At 43.9% G+C, this 17593-nt stretch overlaps 1 protein-coding gene across 7 annotated transcripts in view; it reads left to right on the top strand.

Annotated features, from left to right (window-relative positions):
- The window catches only part of NPAS2 (neuronal PAS domain protein 2), a 156630-nt gene that overhangs the window by 71635 nt on the left and 67402 nt on the right, over window positions 1-17593 (top strand). For all 7 annotated transcript variants that reach the window (XM_045981207.1, XM_045981205.1, XM_045981204.1 and 4 more), the window contains exon 2: window positions 1164-1217. In XM_045981207.1, the coding sequence (XP_045837163.1) occupies window positions 1186-1217 (32 nt within the window). In that variant the 5' untranslated portion in view covers window positions 1164-1185. The remainder of the gene's footprint in view (window positions 1-1163; window positions 1218-17593) is intronic.

Raw genomic sequence — 17593 nt, 5'->3', positions numbered from 1 at the left:
CTCCTCCTCCAGTTCCCACCTGTCCCAGTGCACTCAGGGCACGTACCAAACCGAAATCACAAAACCAGATGATCTTAGACAAAGATTCATCTGCCCCATTAAAACATAGCTACCACTTGAAGTTTCGAGAGTGTTAGTGTATTTGCAAAGTGTCGGGTTTGGTTCAGACCCTCTGAGAACAGAGGCGTGTGGGCAATGGTGACTCAGCTCTTCCGGGGTCCCCACCCTCATCCCATATCCCAGTCACTCTGCCTGCTCGGCCACCACAGGCTTCACCTCCATTCCCCTGCAGGCTCTGGCCTCATGGACACCCAGAGAGTGTTTCTGCTTGGAGGGCTGGCTGGAGGAGGCCCACCCCAGACATGACCCTGGGAAGAGTGTGAATAAAATAAGGAGTCCGCGCCATGGCTCTGAGGCGTAAAGACTCACAGGCCTGCGTGTGGCAGAGGAACCTGGATCTGTAGGGCTTCAGACATCCAGCCAGCTGTCTGGGAGAGTGCAGGCTCTGAGCCGTGAGGTCGTCTCTGATGACTTCGGGCTGCAAGAACATTCCTGGATTGTTACTTAATTTTTTGCATCTGTGCGCCTCGACTGTCTAGGGAAGTGTAAATGCCTTAAAGGAAGGATTAGGGCCCTGTTTTTTCCTGGCTGCAGGAAAGAGGGGTTTGTGTATTTGAATGAATGATATATAAATGGTGTCTGTGCTTTCCACTGTCATGGGCACCTTGCAGGTTTAAGATCTGGGATAAACAGATACTTCTTGAGCTGGGTCTAGACAATGGCTGTCAAAGTGTGATCTGGGGACCCCTGGGGAGGTCAAAACAACTTTCCTAATAGTAACACATTATTTGCCTTTTTTACTCTCGTGTATATACAGTGAACATTTCTAGAAGCTCTTTGACGTCTGATAACTGCATGGTTCTGACATCTAACGGAATGAGTGCTTGCATATTTAAGATGTCTCAGTTTGAACCCGCATACGCAACAGCTCTGCAGTGTCCTCAGTCATTGTTGAGAGTGGAGAGGGTCTTGCTGGAACCCAAAAGTTTGAGAACCTCTGGGCTCAGGCATGTAGGTTAGATAAGAACAAAGTGATGACACCCAGATGGACCTGTAAGAAAGGTCTAGAAGCAGAACAATAATCATCTGTTCTCTTTTTGCAGGAAAAACTGCATAGAAAATCTAATGGATGAAGATGAGAAAGACAGGGCAAAGAGGTAAGAAAGAGCGGGTTTCATGCCTCGGCGTGTTCCTTGTGGTCTGCCAGGCTTCAGAGGGTTTGTCCTCGCTCAGCATGGATGAGAACACCGGCAAGACAGGCCGCTGGGGGGCAGGCTCCTGGTATCCACTGTCCTTGAAATACTGCAGCGCTCTACTGAAAAAAAAAAAGACATGTAGACCAGCTCCCTCGATTTTGTTCCTTATCCTGAAGTTCCTCATTGTCTGGGACTTGCCAAGTGGTTTATATTTTTCACACGTTTGTGTATGAACCCTTTCAGAAGCCACTGGTTACCGCTTTCCCAGCACAGCACTGCTTGGTAAGGCAGCCTGGCCAGAGCCAGGCATGTGTGGGTTCAAATCCTGGCCCCACTGTGGACAATAATAGGGATCATCCTTCCCACACACTGAGCACGTAGTAATCCTGCTCGCGCACTAAGCCTTCCATATACCCTGCCCCAGTTTCTTCATCGGCACTTGGAGCTCCCATATCTTCTGCGCTTATGGGGTTGGCCAGAAATCCTAGCTTGGTAGCTGGTGTGTCAGAGCTGTTATAACCCTATCCTTGCTTATTCCTTCACTGGGTATTTATTGAACTCCTACTGTGTGTAGAGTCATGGAGTTGATAGTTTGAGGGTAAAGAGCCCTCGAATGTTCTCAGCATCACATAGTTCGCCCCCAGGGGCAGTTACTATACTAGGCTTCAGGGCAATAAAGATGACATGAGGAGGACACAGGTGAATGGAGGTGGTCGGTAGGTGACAACAGACCATCAGGCTGCAGGTGACAGGCCTGGCAGTAGGGTGTACTCTCCGGGGAAAGCCTTCACTCAGGTCTGAGGATAAGCCTTCTTCCGCCGATCTCATCTTTCTGCTCCCACCATTGTGTGTGTGTGTGTGTATGTGGCAGGCTCGCAGACAGCTGCAGAGCTGAAAGCTTTGCCTGCTTCCCTTCACAGAAGCGACAGCCTCGTTGTCACTTAAAGAATCCTCCAGTTGCAATGGTGGGCCCTCAGAGTTTGCCGTCCGCCTTCCATGGCACCTGTAGGGGGGAAAGAGTGGCAGGCCTGGGAACAGCAAGTCCCCGGCCACTCCAGACCTGCCCGCCGTGAATCGCAGGGCACAGGAGGCGTCTGCATTGCTTGTCCATTCCCCAAGTATTTCCTTACAGAACAATCAGGGAGCCGCAGAAATGGCCAGAGGTATAGGTGGAACAGGGTGGGCCCAGAGCCAAGATGGTTGCACTGGCTGTTCACCATACACTTAATCTCTGCCGGTCCACGTTCGAAACTCTTCTCAGGGCGCCCGGCTGGTGCACTTGGCAGAGTGTCTGACTCTCAGTTTCGGCTCAGGTCATGACCTCAGGGTCCTGACTTGGACCCCATGTTGGACTCTGCGCTCAGGGCGGAGTCTGCTTGAGAGTCTGTCTCCCTCTCCCTCTGGCCCTCCCACTCATGCTCTTTCTCTCTCGAAAATAAATAAAATCTCTTTTTTAAAAAAAGGAAAAGAAAATGTTCTCTAACAAAAATCTACATAGACAGCAATTCAAGCAACACCCCAATTTATTCTGAAGTAACACACCCTCCCTTGGCATAGGGAACAGGGCTTACAGACCAGTGCTTCTCAGACCCTAAGCCACAACCTCCGAAGGTCACAGAATCTGTGGGGTCCCAACTAACAAGTGGATGAACAGACCAGCCCAGAGCAGATGAGCATGGAATCTCCCTGCCCTCCATCATGGGCAGGCTGGCTTCCAGTTCTTTCCTCCGCATGTTTGGCCTCTCGGTCCCCTCGCAGGTAGCCATGGAGTAGGCTCAGAGGTGGATACCAGCCCTGTCCCAGCTCGTGAATTCCGGGACACCCTCCCCTCTCTCAGCTACCGCCTTCTCACCCACATCGGGCAGTCATTTCTGCCCTGCTCTCCTCCAGGCTGATTTTGGGAATCAGCCACAAAATACACAGAGAAGCTCTCGTGTGTGTATGCACGCACGTGTGCACGTATGCTAATCATCACATATATGTGAAAATGCAGGACACTTTCATACATTGACAGGGTATTCTTGTTGGCATCATGAAAAGCTCAGCAGCGATGGCCGGTGGTCATGGACTGCTTCCTGGATGCCCTAACCCTTTGATGCTAAGTCCTTTTCTGTGCATTCTCTCACAGCATCTCAACATTCCTTTGAGGCGTGTTTTCCTGGTATGCCCATTCTATGGATGAGGTAACTGAGGCTCAGTACCTGCACGCATCCAGGACAGTGAGGCTGCTGGCCAGCCCTCACCCCCCTTGACCTCAGAGGGGGAACAGGTCTAGAATGCTTGGCAATACTCAGATCCGTTTGCCAGAACACCAGAAATAATGTAGTATCCCTCATAACACTTGCAAAAACCAAGACAAAGGACCACAATCTTCAGATTATCTGCATTTCAAAACCTCTACTTCTAGCAGGCTGCGTAGCAGCATGAGGGGCCCTTCCCCTAACCCCACCTGGAGGTCTGATAGGAACAGTTTGCACTCACACGATTTTTTTTTTCATGAGATTAGAAATGCTCAGCTTCAGCTCAAAACCCTCATTGTCTCCAGAAAACACGCGCTCTGTTGGGCAAGTTTTCCAAAGCTTTAGGGGATTCCTGGTTTGTTTGGATTGTTTGATCAAGTATTCTAAACCAGGACACGGTGCCGCTTTCTTCTGTGAATTGCCACGCAAATCCGGGGAGTTTTGAGTACCATTGTATGTCAGAACTGATTGCTGTTTTTTTGAGAGGAAAAATGCAAAAAACACGGGCCTTGAACTCAAAAAAGGAAACAGTTTGATGAGAGACATTTGGAACCCCCGGATAACAAGGTTCCCAGTGGACCATTTTGTGGTCCAATCATACACCTGCTTTTCTAATTCTGGTGTGACGCAGTTTTGTGGTGTGTGTGTGTGTGTCTGTGTGTGTGTGTGTGTGTGTCTGTGTGTGAGTGTGGTCATCCAGGAAGCAGTGGGCAGGAAGTGCACAGCTTAAAATGAGTCAGGCCTGCCTTTGACTCCTGACACTTTTACTTTCTGTCCTCAGACGAGCTGCTACACTTCTCTTCGCTGCAGTTTCTTCCTTTGTGAAATGGGGCTGGTGATAGTAGCAGCCTCTCGGTAGGGTTTCGGCAGGAAGTAAAGGAACGCTGTAGAGGACACGGGGCTAATAAGGAACACTAAGGTGTCCGGAGCCCTCACTGTGTGCCTGCAGCATTTTGCAGGTGTGACCTCTGTGATCCTTACAGCAACCCCACAACCGCGATTATCATTGGCCCCATTTTACAGCCGAGAAAGCCGAGGCGTGGGATCACACAGCCAGTCAGTGGCAGGCAGGGATTCAAATTCAGGCATTATTCCGAGTCTGGGCTCCTAACAACTTCCCATGACAGTCAGTAAATGGAATCCTTTGGGGTGACCACGTGCCCAAGGGGTAGGGGGCAGAGAGTCCCATAGGAATCCTGCAAGAAAGCCAGTGTCTGTAACTTGACAGTGTCGTAAAGTACGGCTTCCCTCATTTCTTGAGAGAACGGAACACTAACCCGAAACTCGTTCGTGATGGACTCTTCCTTCTGTCCCATATTAAGTGATTAGTTCATCAGCATTCATTAAAGTGACATCATCTCCTGCCAGCTGCGAAGTTTTGTTTCCATTACTGAGTATGTTTTTGTTGCAGGAGGGAAGACACATAGTGAGATTAGAGCCATTGCTGCCTTTTATTAATAAGAATGAAGAGTGTCAGGCAGAAGGAGCCAATTCTTGGCGTTCTCATTACAGCGAATGCTGGTTTGCACACACAAGCTGAAGTCAGGCAAGAGGGAGATCCGGGGCCGCAACCAAGAAACCCATACATGCACATTCGCAGAAGCCAGCGTTGCAGAAGGGAAAGCCTCAGTCGCTGGGAGGCTGCTCATTTCTCCTGGTTTCCCCAGGGGTAATTTATTAATGTGGACCAATGACTTGGACCATTCAGTCACCCTCCGGTCTGTATTTGTTACCTAAGTAAAACACTAAACAAGTGGAAGGAAATGAGGAGGCGATACAACATTACCCTGCCCTCAGAGGGCTTCGGGTAAGTCGGAGAGGCATTCTGGAAATCAAGCATAAAGGAAGAGATGTATCCTGCAGGGTCTGTGTTGAGCAGAGCTGAGGTGATGATCGGAATTCATAAGCTCTGTTTCTCAGCCAAGTGCTCTTGTGCTAAGAGGAGGAGACTGGCCTCATTTTATTGTTTCATTGCTCTGGATGTAAATTCTGTAGGTCTGAAAGGAAAAGCTGGTCTGATCCATGAAGGTTGTAGCCCACCTGAAGAACTCCAAGTGCGAGTTCTCCTGATGCCCCTGGGTGTAGGCTTGGTGCAGAATGAAAAGCCTGGCCCTCTTCATGATAGCTTGATGTTTCCAGCTGGAGCCGATCGTGCTAATTTTGCTGGTATTTTTCCTCATAGGCTCTTGACTGGGGAGTTATGCACATCATCTTAAGCCCCGACAGAGGGGGGAAAAATGGCAGTAAAGAATGTTTGAGACTTCCTTTCTGTTTGTTTTATTTGGTGATTAAGGCAGCAGCAGACCTTGCAAGAACGTAGATATATCAGGGCACACGATTCATTCATACTACCCTGCAATTTCCAGATGAGTGATTCTGTATTCCAAACAAAGGGAAAAAGTAGAACCATACTCACAGGCAGAATGCTAATTCTGACTGTGGCCCAGTAAACAGCAGAATAGAAAAGGGGCTTCCCTCTGTTTGGGGCTCTTGGCTTCTACCCTGGTGGGGTACTTTGGTCGGCTAAGAAGAATTGTCAGAAGGAGAATTGTGTGCCTGGTAGGCTTAGAAACTTGGAAAAGTCCTAGCCTAGAGATACCCAGAACCCCTCTGGGAGCATCTGAGGCAAAGAGGAATTCACTAAAAGCCCTTTCGATCATTTCAATAAATTTTAAGTTGAAAAAGGATGGTCTGAAGTCCGCCATTTTAAACATGCTCCTTTTCTGCAGGAAAAGCTAAATATTCCTTTGAGAATTTCAGTGACAAGTTCCTAAGGCTTGCTCCCGTGAAATTCTCCCTGTGTGACCGTTCAGTAAGAATCACTAGAAAATTAGGCCAGTTTCCCATTTGGGCCTTGACATTTTCCAGTAACTCTGGTTAAGAGTGAAGATGTCCCTGTCACATCTCAGGAGAAAAGGATAGCACCAGCTGAGCCCCACAAACTCTTCACCAATCTCTACAGTAGAAAATATACTCCAGAATTCTCCAGGAGATGAGGGCAACACCAGCCTAACCCATCTAGCACCATGTGGGGTGACTTCTATCTCCACACATCCAGGTGACATTCGCTCCTTGGACCGAGCTCCTGAGCTCAGTGGTGTCCCCAGCCCCCACGGTTTGGGGGTGGAGAAGGCTGCCCAGCTCATGGACCTGAACAGGTGTGCACTGTCCCAAGGACCCAGGCCTGGGCCCAGGAGAGGTCTGCATTGACCTTAAATGGACCTTGCTTTATGACAGAGTTTCCAAGAATGGGAAACACTAATCTGAAGAAATGCCCCCAATATAAGTTTGGCTATACTGTCTACTTTTTCCTCCCTTTTGGAGAGTGTCAAGGCTCCTTATAGCCCATTCAAAATACTAAGTTGGCAATTAGCAAATAACCCAAAGTCTGTTCTATTTTAGGTAACTGAATTTTTAAAATTATCTGGAAAAAAAAAAACCAGACCTAGATTAGTAACAACAAAATAAATTTCTCTGGCCGTAGTCCTTCTTTTTTCTCTAAATAATTCTTCATGATTTTCCATGGAACATGCTTTGCCCAATACTGTCTTTTATCAATTTTATCCCCATCATTGTTGCACATTTTCTTACATATGAAAAAACACCAAAACAACATTTGAAAAACAGTGAAATGTTTAAAAAAAAGTCAACAAAGCTCATTCATAACCATCGCTACTTAGAGAGAGCCACTGTTAATATTCTGACATATTTCCCATCTAGTTTATATACAGTGCCTTTCAAATTTTAAGAGGAATCCTCTTCTAAAGTCTTTGTTCATGTGGCTGATCAGACCCTAACTGATTCTTCATGGAAGTTAACCTTTCATGGATATAACTGTCTTACTGTGGAGGATATTGGATCCTTCCTCAACCACTTCCTGTGTTTCAAGTTCCCCAAAATCTTTTGTGGAGACTTCAAAAGAAGTGTAAGACCCAATCCTAATAAGCCTTTGCAGACAGGTTCATTTTGCTTGGTTTATAATTCTCAGGTTTGAAAGACCAAGTCTACATGCTGATCGGTTTCTGTCTCATCCTATAATGGGAAATTAGCCCAGTTTCAATACTCCAGAAGTCCTGGTCTAGAAGGATTCTTGGGCATCACCAGTCGTTGCCTTAGCCATTCATTCTTCCTGCGTCTGTTGTTGTGTAACAAACCTCTCCAAAATGGAAAGATTAGAGTGACAGCATTCATTTGCCCATGGATCTTCAGCTGGGATGGGGCCTGGCAGGGAATGCTATTCCCTATGGTCTCGCTTAGAGCAGCTCAAAGATGCTGGGCTGGAGGGGCGCCCAGGTGGCCTGGTCGGTTGAGTGTCCACTCTTGGTTTCTGTTGGGGTTGTGATGGCATGGGTCATGGGATAGAGCCTGCCTCACCCTGTCTGCTCAGCGGGGAGTCTGCTTTAGATTCGCTTCCTCTTCACATCTCTCTTTCTCTCTAAGATAAATAAATAAATCTTAAAAAAAAAAAAAAAAAAAGATGGTAAGCTGCAACCACCCAAAGACATGCTTTCTTCCATACCTAGTGGTTGATGTAGGCTGTCAGCTGGGACTGTGGCTTTCCACATGAAGGTGGCTTCCTCACAACAGGTGACTGGGTTCCAGGGCATGCATGCATGGGTGAGAAAGCTAGAAGGGAGCTGTGTGTCCTCTTACTGCCTGGCCTTGGAAGTCAAGCAGTTCCCTTGTGCATGCTGTGTTCTGTTCTCTAGACGCAAGTCACTGAGGTCAGCCAGCCCAACTCAAGGAAGGGGGGTTTAGAACTCATCTTCTGATGGAGAAGGAATTTCAGAAAAATTTTTATAATTCTCTGGTTTGAAATCACCATATCACTGTCCTCACTATTTTATAAAAGGAACGTAAGGCCTGTGGAGGTGGGTTGCCCACTCTCTCTAGGCTTAAGTGGCAGAACCAGGATGAGAACTCACATTTTCTGGAAATTTTTCTGATGCTCCTTCAGCTAAACTGTACCTTCCTGATTCTCTGCTACCCCAACCACTCTTTAACTTCCAGTAGTACCTGTAAGTGTGAAACTAATATGCCTCATAAATTACCTTTTGCATTGTCCCCATGGAGACTTTCTGCAGGAAAAAGTCACTCTACATAGAACTGCATACTTATAGACCTATTGTTATACCTTCTACTCAAAAACCCAGCTGCTCTTGGCAACAAGGGCAGCCTACCACTGTTTCTGTCACCAGTTCTGGCCATTGGCTTCCAACTTTATTGGGTAGCATTTGATTTTTTTCAGCTTTTACTCCATTTGGCCAACCACATGTGATTCAGAAAAGCATCTTGTTTTTCCCTCATCGGCATGTTCTATCTACTCAGTTAACATAACTAGACTTGTGGGGGCCAATTTAAAAGATGCCATCCTTGGGATTAAACATCAGGAAGAGATCCTAGTATGGAAGTGTGTCTGGTGTGACAGATACTGTCTCTCTAGATGCTGGAGAGGCTTAAGCGGAAGATGCCCACCAGCCCAACCTGTCTGCACATGAAGTAGGTTAAAAGGAAGAGTCCCCTCATGATGATAGTAATTTTTTCCTCTTTTCACTGACTTTATCTTTATTCTTTTTTTTTTCTTTTTTTTTTTTAGAAGATTTTATTTATTTACCTGACAGAGAGAGATCACAAGTAGACAGAGAGTCAGGCAGAGAGAGAGAGAGGGAAGCAGGCTCGCCGCTGAGCAGAGAGCCCGATGCGGGACTCGATCCCAGGACCCCGAGATCATGACCTGAGCCGAAGGCAGCGGCTCAACCCACTGAGCCACCCAGGCGATCTAGTTCACAGATCAGAAGTTCTGATACAATGATTTTTCATTTCTTCCCTTTAGGGAAACCCAGGATTTTTGGTGACATATAAAATGTAACTGAACCACTGTCGTGTACCTTTGTGAATTTAGAGAGGGCCGAGGACACAAACCTATAAGAGCATGTTTACATTCAGCTGCCTGCCCGAACTCCCTATCCCTGCCATGGGGCCTCTCCTAGGAGGATAGGACATGAACATCTTCCTTCCTGGCCTGTGCCATAAGCGTCTCAAAAGGCCCTGCTCCTCATCCATCTACAGCGATCCTTCTTGAGTGGTTGAGTGTAAAGCCCAGTCTTGCACACTAAATATCCACATCTGTGATCATCTCCTCATCAAGGAGGGGAGAGAAACATTGAGCATGGTTTATATAATATGCCTCATGAAATCCCCTGCAACAGAAGGGCCTTCAAAGTTTCACCTATCAGAGAAATGAAAGAGGGATGTGTTTGTGTGTGTACATGTGTGTATTCCCCTTCCACAACACCTGCTCTTGGAACCATGGTCCTCTCCCACCTTCCTTTCCACAGTGCCTCTCCTTCCTTAAGTCCTCTTGATATACCATAAGCAAGGTCACCTTGTAAGAATGCCAACTGCTGTGCTAAATCTCACGTAGCTCCTGAACAGCAGGTAAAATATCCCTATGGAATTCCAGAGCTCTGGGAGCCTACACCTCTGCCCCTCACCCCGTGTGCCCTAGCTGGGCCAGTGTGGATGCCCAAGTTACCCTCAATGGGTAGGAAGAGTAGTTGTATTGATTTAGTAAACTCCATGTTGATATGCAGTATAGTTTCCTTTTGATACTTTTTTAATGTTAGATCACACCAAAGTGACACTGTACTCATGCCAATGTCCATAACCCAACCACCCTCTCCCTACCCCTCTCCCCCCAGCAACCCTCAGTTTGTTTTGTGAGTTTAAGAGTCTCTTATGGTTTGTCTCCCTCCCGATCCCATCTTGTTTCATTTATTCTTTTTCTACCCCCCAAACTTCCCATGTTGCTTCTCCACTTCCTCATATCAGGGAGATCATATGATAGTTGTCTTTCTCTGATTGACTTATTTCGCTAGGCATAATACCCTCTAGTTCCATCCACATCGTCACAAATGGCAAGATTTCATTTCTTTTGATGGCTGCATAGTATTCCATTGTATATATATACATATATATACCACATCTTCTTTATCCATTCATCTGTTGATGGACAGCTAGGTTTTTTCCATAGTTTGGCTATTGTGGACATTGCTGCTATAAACATTCGGGTGCACATGCCCCTTTGGATCACTACGTTTGCATCTTTAGGGTAAATACCCAGGAGTGCGATTGCTGGGTCATAGGGTAGCTCTATTTTCAACTTTTTGAGGAACCTCCATGCTGTTTTCCAGAGTGGTTACACCAGCTTGCATTCCCACCAACAGTGTAGGAGGGTCCCCCTTTCTCTGCATCCTCGCCAGCATCTGATATTTTCCTGACTTGTTCATTTTAGCCGTTCTGACAGGTGTGAGGTGGTATCTCATTGTGGTTTTGATTTGTATTTCCCTGATGCCGAGTGATGTGGAACACTTTTTCATGTGTCTTTTGGCCATCTGGATGTCTTCTTTGCAGAAATGTCTGTTCATATCCTCTGCCCATTTCTTGATTGGATTATTTAAGAACCAACTTTCTGACCAGAGAAACAAAAAGGAAGCCATGGGAACCAAAAAAATACTAGGCAGAGATCTGAGAAGTAGCTCAGGGAAGTGACCATATAAAGAGGGTTATGAGATCTGAGCTCACCACCAAACTGAATATGCATGGGTCTGACCTTAGTGTACCATAGCCTTTCAATCTGAACTGCAGGACAGACCAAGACCAGCTACATAGGACAAATCTAAATAGCACCATGGATTTCTTATCAGAAACCATGGAAGCCATCTGGTAGTGACACAGTATTTTTTAAAAGTTGAAGGAAAAGAACCATTAGCCCAGAATTCTAGATCCAGTAAAAATATCCATCAGAAGTGAAGGTCAGTGAAGACATTTTCAAATGAAAACAAAACAAAAATAGGGCACCTGGTGGCTCAGTGGATTAAGCCTCTGCCTTCGGCTCAGGTCATGGTCTCGGGGTCCTGGGATGGAGTCCTGCATCGGGCTCTCTGCACAGCGGGAAGCCTGCTTCCCCCTATCTCTCTGACTGCCTCTCTGCTTACTTGTGATCTCTGTCTGTTGAATAAATAAAGAAAAATTTTTAATAAAAAAAATCACTAAAAGTTTTTCTATCAGTAGACCTGCTCTGAAAGAATTTCTAAGAAAGTTTTTCTAACAGAAAGGAAATGATACCAGATGGAAGCTTGGGATAAGAGATATAGAGGAAGAGTAACAGAAATGGTAAATATCTGGCTACATAGAATAGATTGTCTGACATTTAGGAAAAGTAACATAATCTGATATGATTCAGCATATGTAGATACCATGCATAAGATAACTACAACATGAAAGGAGGGAGGATATAGGGAACTAAATGGAATAAAGTTTCTACATTCTACTTGAAATGGTAAAATAGTCTAAGTTGGCCCTCAAATGATAAGTTTTTATATTGTAATCCATAGAGTGATTACTAGACACTATACAAGGAACTGTAGTAAATAAAAACATGATAGACTAAAATGAAATACTTTTTAAATTAAATCAAAGTGAAATAAACAATCCAAAAGAAGGCAAGATAAGAGAAATAGAAAACAACAAAAAACAAAGAATGAAAATAAAACAAAACAGAAATGGTAAAATGGTACACCTAAATCCAAACATATAATCCCATGAACTCTCAGTGATCTAAACGTGCCAACTAAAAGAGAGTGTCAGAATGAATTCTTTAATGACTTAACCATATGCTGTTCACAAAGTATTTGCTTAAAATATGATGATATAAGTAGGCTCAAAGTAAAACTGTGGGAAATGACATATCACACAAACATTAATGAAAGGAAAGCCAGAGTGATTGTATTAATATAAAATATTTCAGAGCAAAAATTTACCAGGAATAAAGAGTGGCATTACATAATGATAGTCAGTTTACCAAGAACACATAACAACTCTGAATGTGTATACACCTAACAACAGAGCTCCAAAATGCATGAAGCACAGCATAAAGAACTGAAATATGTCTTTAATATGCTTATCAGTAGTAGAACTAGTAGATAGAAATTCAGCAAGGGTTTAGAAGAACTGAAGAACACCATCAACTAACAGGAACTGCTTGACATTTATAGAACACTCCACCAAACAATGCCAGAATACACACTTTTCAAGTGCACATTGAACACTCACCAAATCCTGTTTCACAAAATAAATGTAAAGAAGTCTAGATGAATGAAACTAAGTTACAAACAGAAAGATTGCAAGAACGATACCTCTAAAACTTGGAAATTAACAGTATGGCTTCTAAGTAATTCAAAAGTTAGAGAGGAAGTCTCAAGGAATTTTAGAAAATATTTTGAACTGAACAAAAATAAAAATACCACATATTATAACTTGTAGGTTGCAGCTAAAGCAGTGCTTAGAGGAAAATCTATAGCATTAAATAGTTATAGTGGAAAAGAGTAAATGTCTCAAATCAGTAACTATGCTTCTACCTTAAGAAACTATAAACAGCAGAGCAAAATAAATTCAAGACAAAAAGAAGAATGAAAATTATAAGAGCAGAAATCAATAAGATTGAAAAAAACAGAAAAATAATAGAGAAAAGCCAAAAGGTGATTTAAAAGAAAACCAATAAGGATGGTAAGCCTTTTGCAAGAATGACTGAAAAGAAAACACAAATTACCAATAACAGAAATAAAAAAGGAGATATTATTACACACTCTTCAGACATTAGAGGGGCCATGAGGGAATACTATAAACAACTGTATCCATGTAAAGTTGGCAACTTAGATGAGAGGTAAAACTCCTACAAGGTGAAATGGAAAGCCTAAAGTGTCCCAAATAAAGAAATTGAATTTGTAGTTAAAAATCTTCTGAAAAAGAAATCTCAGACCCAGATGGTTCCACTGGGAACCATCAAACCATCAATGTTTGAATTCTGCCAAACATTAAAAGAAAAATATCACCAACTCTACACAGTCCTTTCCAATAAGTTAAGAGGAGGAAATACTTCCTAACTTATTTTCTGAGATTCTTATTACCTGGAGTGGGGCCGGGGGGAGTACAAGAAAAGAAAACTACAGACAAATATACTTCATGAAACAAATGTAAAAATTCTCAACAAAACATTAGCAAGTATATATGTGTGTAATATATACATATATCATGCACATATATGTAAAATACATCATGACCAAATGGAATTTTATCCAGGGAATGACAGGCTGTTCAGTATTCAAAAACCAATCATTGTCATCCATCAAGTTATCAGGGTAAAGAAGAAAAACCAAAACCTCAGGATCATATTCAATGAAGTAGAAAAAGGTTTTGACAGAATTCAAGTTGTATTTTTGTTATAAACTCCCAGAAAACTAGGAATAGGAGAGAATTTCCTTAACCTGATAAAGGACATTTGCATAAAACCTACAGCTGATATACTTACTGGCAAAAGATTGAATGTGTTCCCCTAGGATGGGAAATAAGACAAAGGTATCTGCTGTCATCACTCCCGTTCAATGTCATACTGCATGTCTTAGCCAAAGCAATAGGACCGTAAAAGAAATCAAAGACACATTGATTGGAAAAAAGGAAATAATGTTTCCCTTATTGACAGATGACATGTTTGTGTATATAGAACATCCCAAGAGACTTAGCAAAACAAATAAACTCCTATAACTATTAAGTTAATTTAGCAAGATCACAGGAGACAAGGTCAACACACAAATTAATCACCTTTCTGTAGGCCAGCAGTGAACTATTAGAAACTGATATTAAAAACACAATGCCACTTATAACCAATCCAAAAGAATGAAATACTTAGGTATGAATTGAATAAAACATATGTGAGTTACCTATGTGAAAATTTCAAAATGCTCATCATAGAAATCAGTGAGAACCGAATAAATGGAAAGATGTCTTGTGTTTATGACTGGAAGACTCAACAGAATAAAGATACCAAATTTTCCCAAATTGGTCCATAGATTTAAAGCAATTCCAATCAAAATCGCAACAGAACTCTTTGTAGATATATATACACAACTAATTATAAAATGTAATGGAAAGGCAGAGAAACTAAAATAGTTTTGAAAAATAATTTGAAAAAGAGGAACAACTTTATCTGATTAGAGGAATCACATTATCTGATTTTAAGACTTATTATAAAGCTGCAGTAATGGAGACAGCGATGTATTGGTGGAGGATTCGATCCAAACGTAGGTCAATGAGACAGAATAGAGAATCGAGAACCCAGAAACTGACCCACAGAAATATTACAAACTGATTTTTTACAAAGGTTCAAAGGTAATCCAATGTAGAAATGTCTTTTCTTTCATGGAGTTGACAATTGGACAACGACATACAAACAAACTTCAACCAAAACCTTACGTATGATAACAATAATGAGCCCCAAGTGGATCGTGACATGTGAACTGTGTAGAGGTCCAGGAGGAACACACAGGAGACCATCTCTGTGGCCTGCGGCTGGGCAGAGGGTGCCCAGACCTGACACCAAAACACAGTCCACAAAAGAAATAAATTGTGAAATTGGACTTCATCAAAATGAGAAACTTTGACTCTGTGAAAGACACCATTAAGGGAATAAAAAGGCGAGCTGTGAGAAACTAGTGATAAATCATACGTCGGACAAAACACTGGCATCAGAATATGTAAAGGAGGCCCAGCCCTCAACAGTAAGGAGACAAAAAGCCCAATTTAAAAATGGGCAAAAGACACGAGCAGATGCTTCACCAAAGAAGATATACAGATGGCCAAAAAAGAGAACATCATTAGCCCATTAGATAAATGCAAATTTAAGCCCCACTGAGATAATACTGCATATCTTTTAGATTAGCTAAATTACGAGTACTGACAATACTAACTCTCCTTGAGGACGTAGAACATCTGGATCCCTCCTACGTGGCTGGTGAGGGGGTAGGATGGTAAAGCCACTCTGGGAGACATCTTGGAAGTTTCTTATGAAGTTAGATGTACATTTTCCATAGGATCCAGGTTACTCCTTTCAGAGAGCTGAAAACTTGTGTCCAAACCCCAAAAAAACCTGTACACAAATGTATACAGCAGCTCTAGTCATAACCACCAAAAAAATGGGAAACAACCTGGGGCGCCTGGGTGGCTCGGTGGGTTAAGGCCTCTGCCTTCAGCTCGGGTCATGATCTCAGGGTCCTGGGATCGAGCCCCGCACCGGGCTCTCCGCTCAGCATGGAGCCTGCTTCCCTTCCTCTCTCTCTGCCTGCCTCTCTGCCTACTTATGATCTCTGTCTGTCAAGTAAATGAATAAAATCTTTTTTTTTTTTTTTAAAAAAAAAAAAAGGGAAACAACCTGAATTTCCTCCGCAGATGAATGGATAGACCAGCTGTGGGACATCCATACGATAGAAAACCGGTGCTCAGCACTAAGAAGGGGCAAGGTGCTGATAGGCACAGTAATCTGAATGAATCCAAAGGCATTTCTATGGGTAGAAGAAGCCAGGCTCAGGGATTATGTGCTATATGGTTGTATTTCTATGACATTCCAGAAGAGAGAGCATGGTGATGGAGAACAGGACAGGGGTTGCCTGGGGTTACAGATGTGGAGAGAATGAAGGAGCTTTAGAGGGAACTCGTCTCTTGGTTGTGATCCTGGATACACAAATTTACACATGTGTGAAAATCTAGAACTGTGCACAAAAGAAAAGGTTAAGTTTACTGTATGTTCATTTTGCAAGTGGGGCTTTTAAAGGTATGTATCAACAGCATTACTTTTCCTTAGACAAATGAAATTCAGGTGGGGCTCTTTTTGCCTCTGACCCCTGCTTTCTCCCTGGGGCTTGTCACAGGAGGTTTGGTTAGTACTGAGCTGAGGAGCACAGCCCGCAGGGCACTGTGGTACTGTGCCCATCCACCCTCACCTCTCTGTCAGTCTCTGCTCACTTATCCCTGAGTGGGGTCCCTCCCCCTTTCTCCTGATGTCCTGACCTTTTATCTCTCCCCCAGACTGCCCATCGGTACCCTGTCCCGAACTCATCCACAAGCCAGACCAGATCGCCTATACTGGATTCTAGACACTATGGCTGGCCTCACTCTTTTTGTCCTCTCTCTCACCTTACTTTCCCACATCTCCAACTGTTCTGTCAAAGCTGACAACGCAGCTCTTCATTGGTTGTCTCCCCACCACCCCCCCAGCCACCCCTCCAGGCCACCTTGCGTCAGCCCCTTCCCTGGATGCTTTCCTGCTCTCCTTCCCTCGTGAATTCCTTTGGCAGTTTGTCTAAACTTCTCTCCTAACCCTTAAAACGCTGCCCCTGATGTGTGATTTGCCTCTCTTCCTCTAGACTCTAAGCTTCTTTCAGTTGGCTGTTTTTAGTATTTTCCGCAGTATTTTTCTGCAGTATTCTTCCCTGAACACAAACACCATCATCCCATTAGCATGCAATGCCATTTTTCTGCAGAAGATGTTTAGCTTCTAAGCTATAACCTCAAACAGCCAGAATTTGTCATTCTTAGTTCTGTGCTCCCAGAGCACTGGTGCATGGCTCCGTAACAGATAGCTTCGCGATGGTTCTGGAGGGAGCTGGTGGAGACAGGGGAGTGCATTGCTTCACAGGGAGGGCGCACAGGCCAGCCAGCTCCACCACTTCCTGGTCATGTGACTTCAGTGAGTCACACAACATCTCAGTGCCTCACCTGTTTCATCTGTGGACTGGGAATTAGAGCATCTATCTTCAAGGGCCATTGTGAGGATGAAAGTAATTAATAGAAGTAAAGCATTTAAAATAGTGCCCGTTACATAGTAAGTGCCCGACGAATGTTATCGATGGAACCATTGTCCCTTGGGGACCCTAGAAAAGATCACCTGGGGTTTTTTGAGCCCTGCATTCAAAACCAAAGGGTCAGTCTGGTATAGACGTGTATTTAACACACCCACACATATGCGCATGCACACACATACGTCTCTTCCCTTCCATCCCTCCTTTCTTTCTCTCCCTCCTTCCTCTCTTCAGTTCAATAAGACAAACAACCCCATTGAAGATTTGAGCGGACATTTCACCAAAGAACAGATATGAAACAACATGAAGCATGTGAAGGGCTGTCCGGTGTCCCTAGTCATCAGAAAATGCAAACTAAATCAGAAAAACGCAAATGAAAACTACAATGAGGAAACATCACAGTGCC

This window comes from Meles meles, chromosome 16, assembly GCF_922984935.1.
Source record: "Meles meles chromosome 16, mMelMel3.1 paternal haplotype, whole genome shotgun sequence".
NCBI classification, from domain to species: domain Eukaryota; kingdom Metazoa; phylum Chordata; class Mammalia; order Carnivora; family Mustelidae; genus Meles; species Meles meles.
Note: the sequence above shows the minus strand (reverse complement) of the source record. Positions and strands in the feature narration are given on the sequence as shown.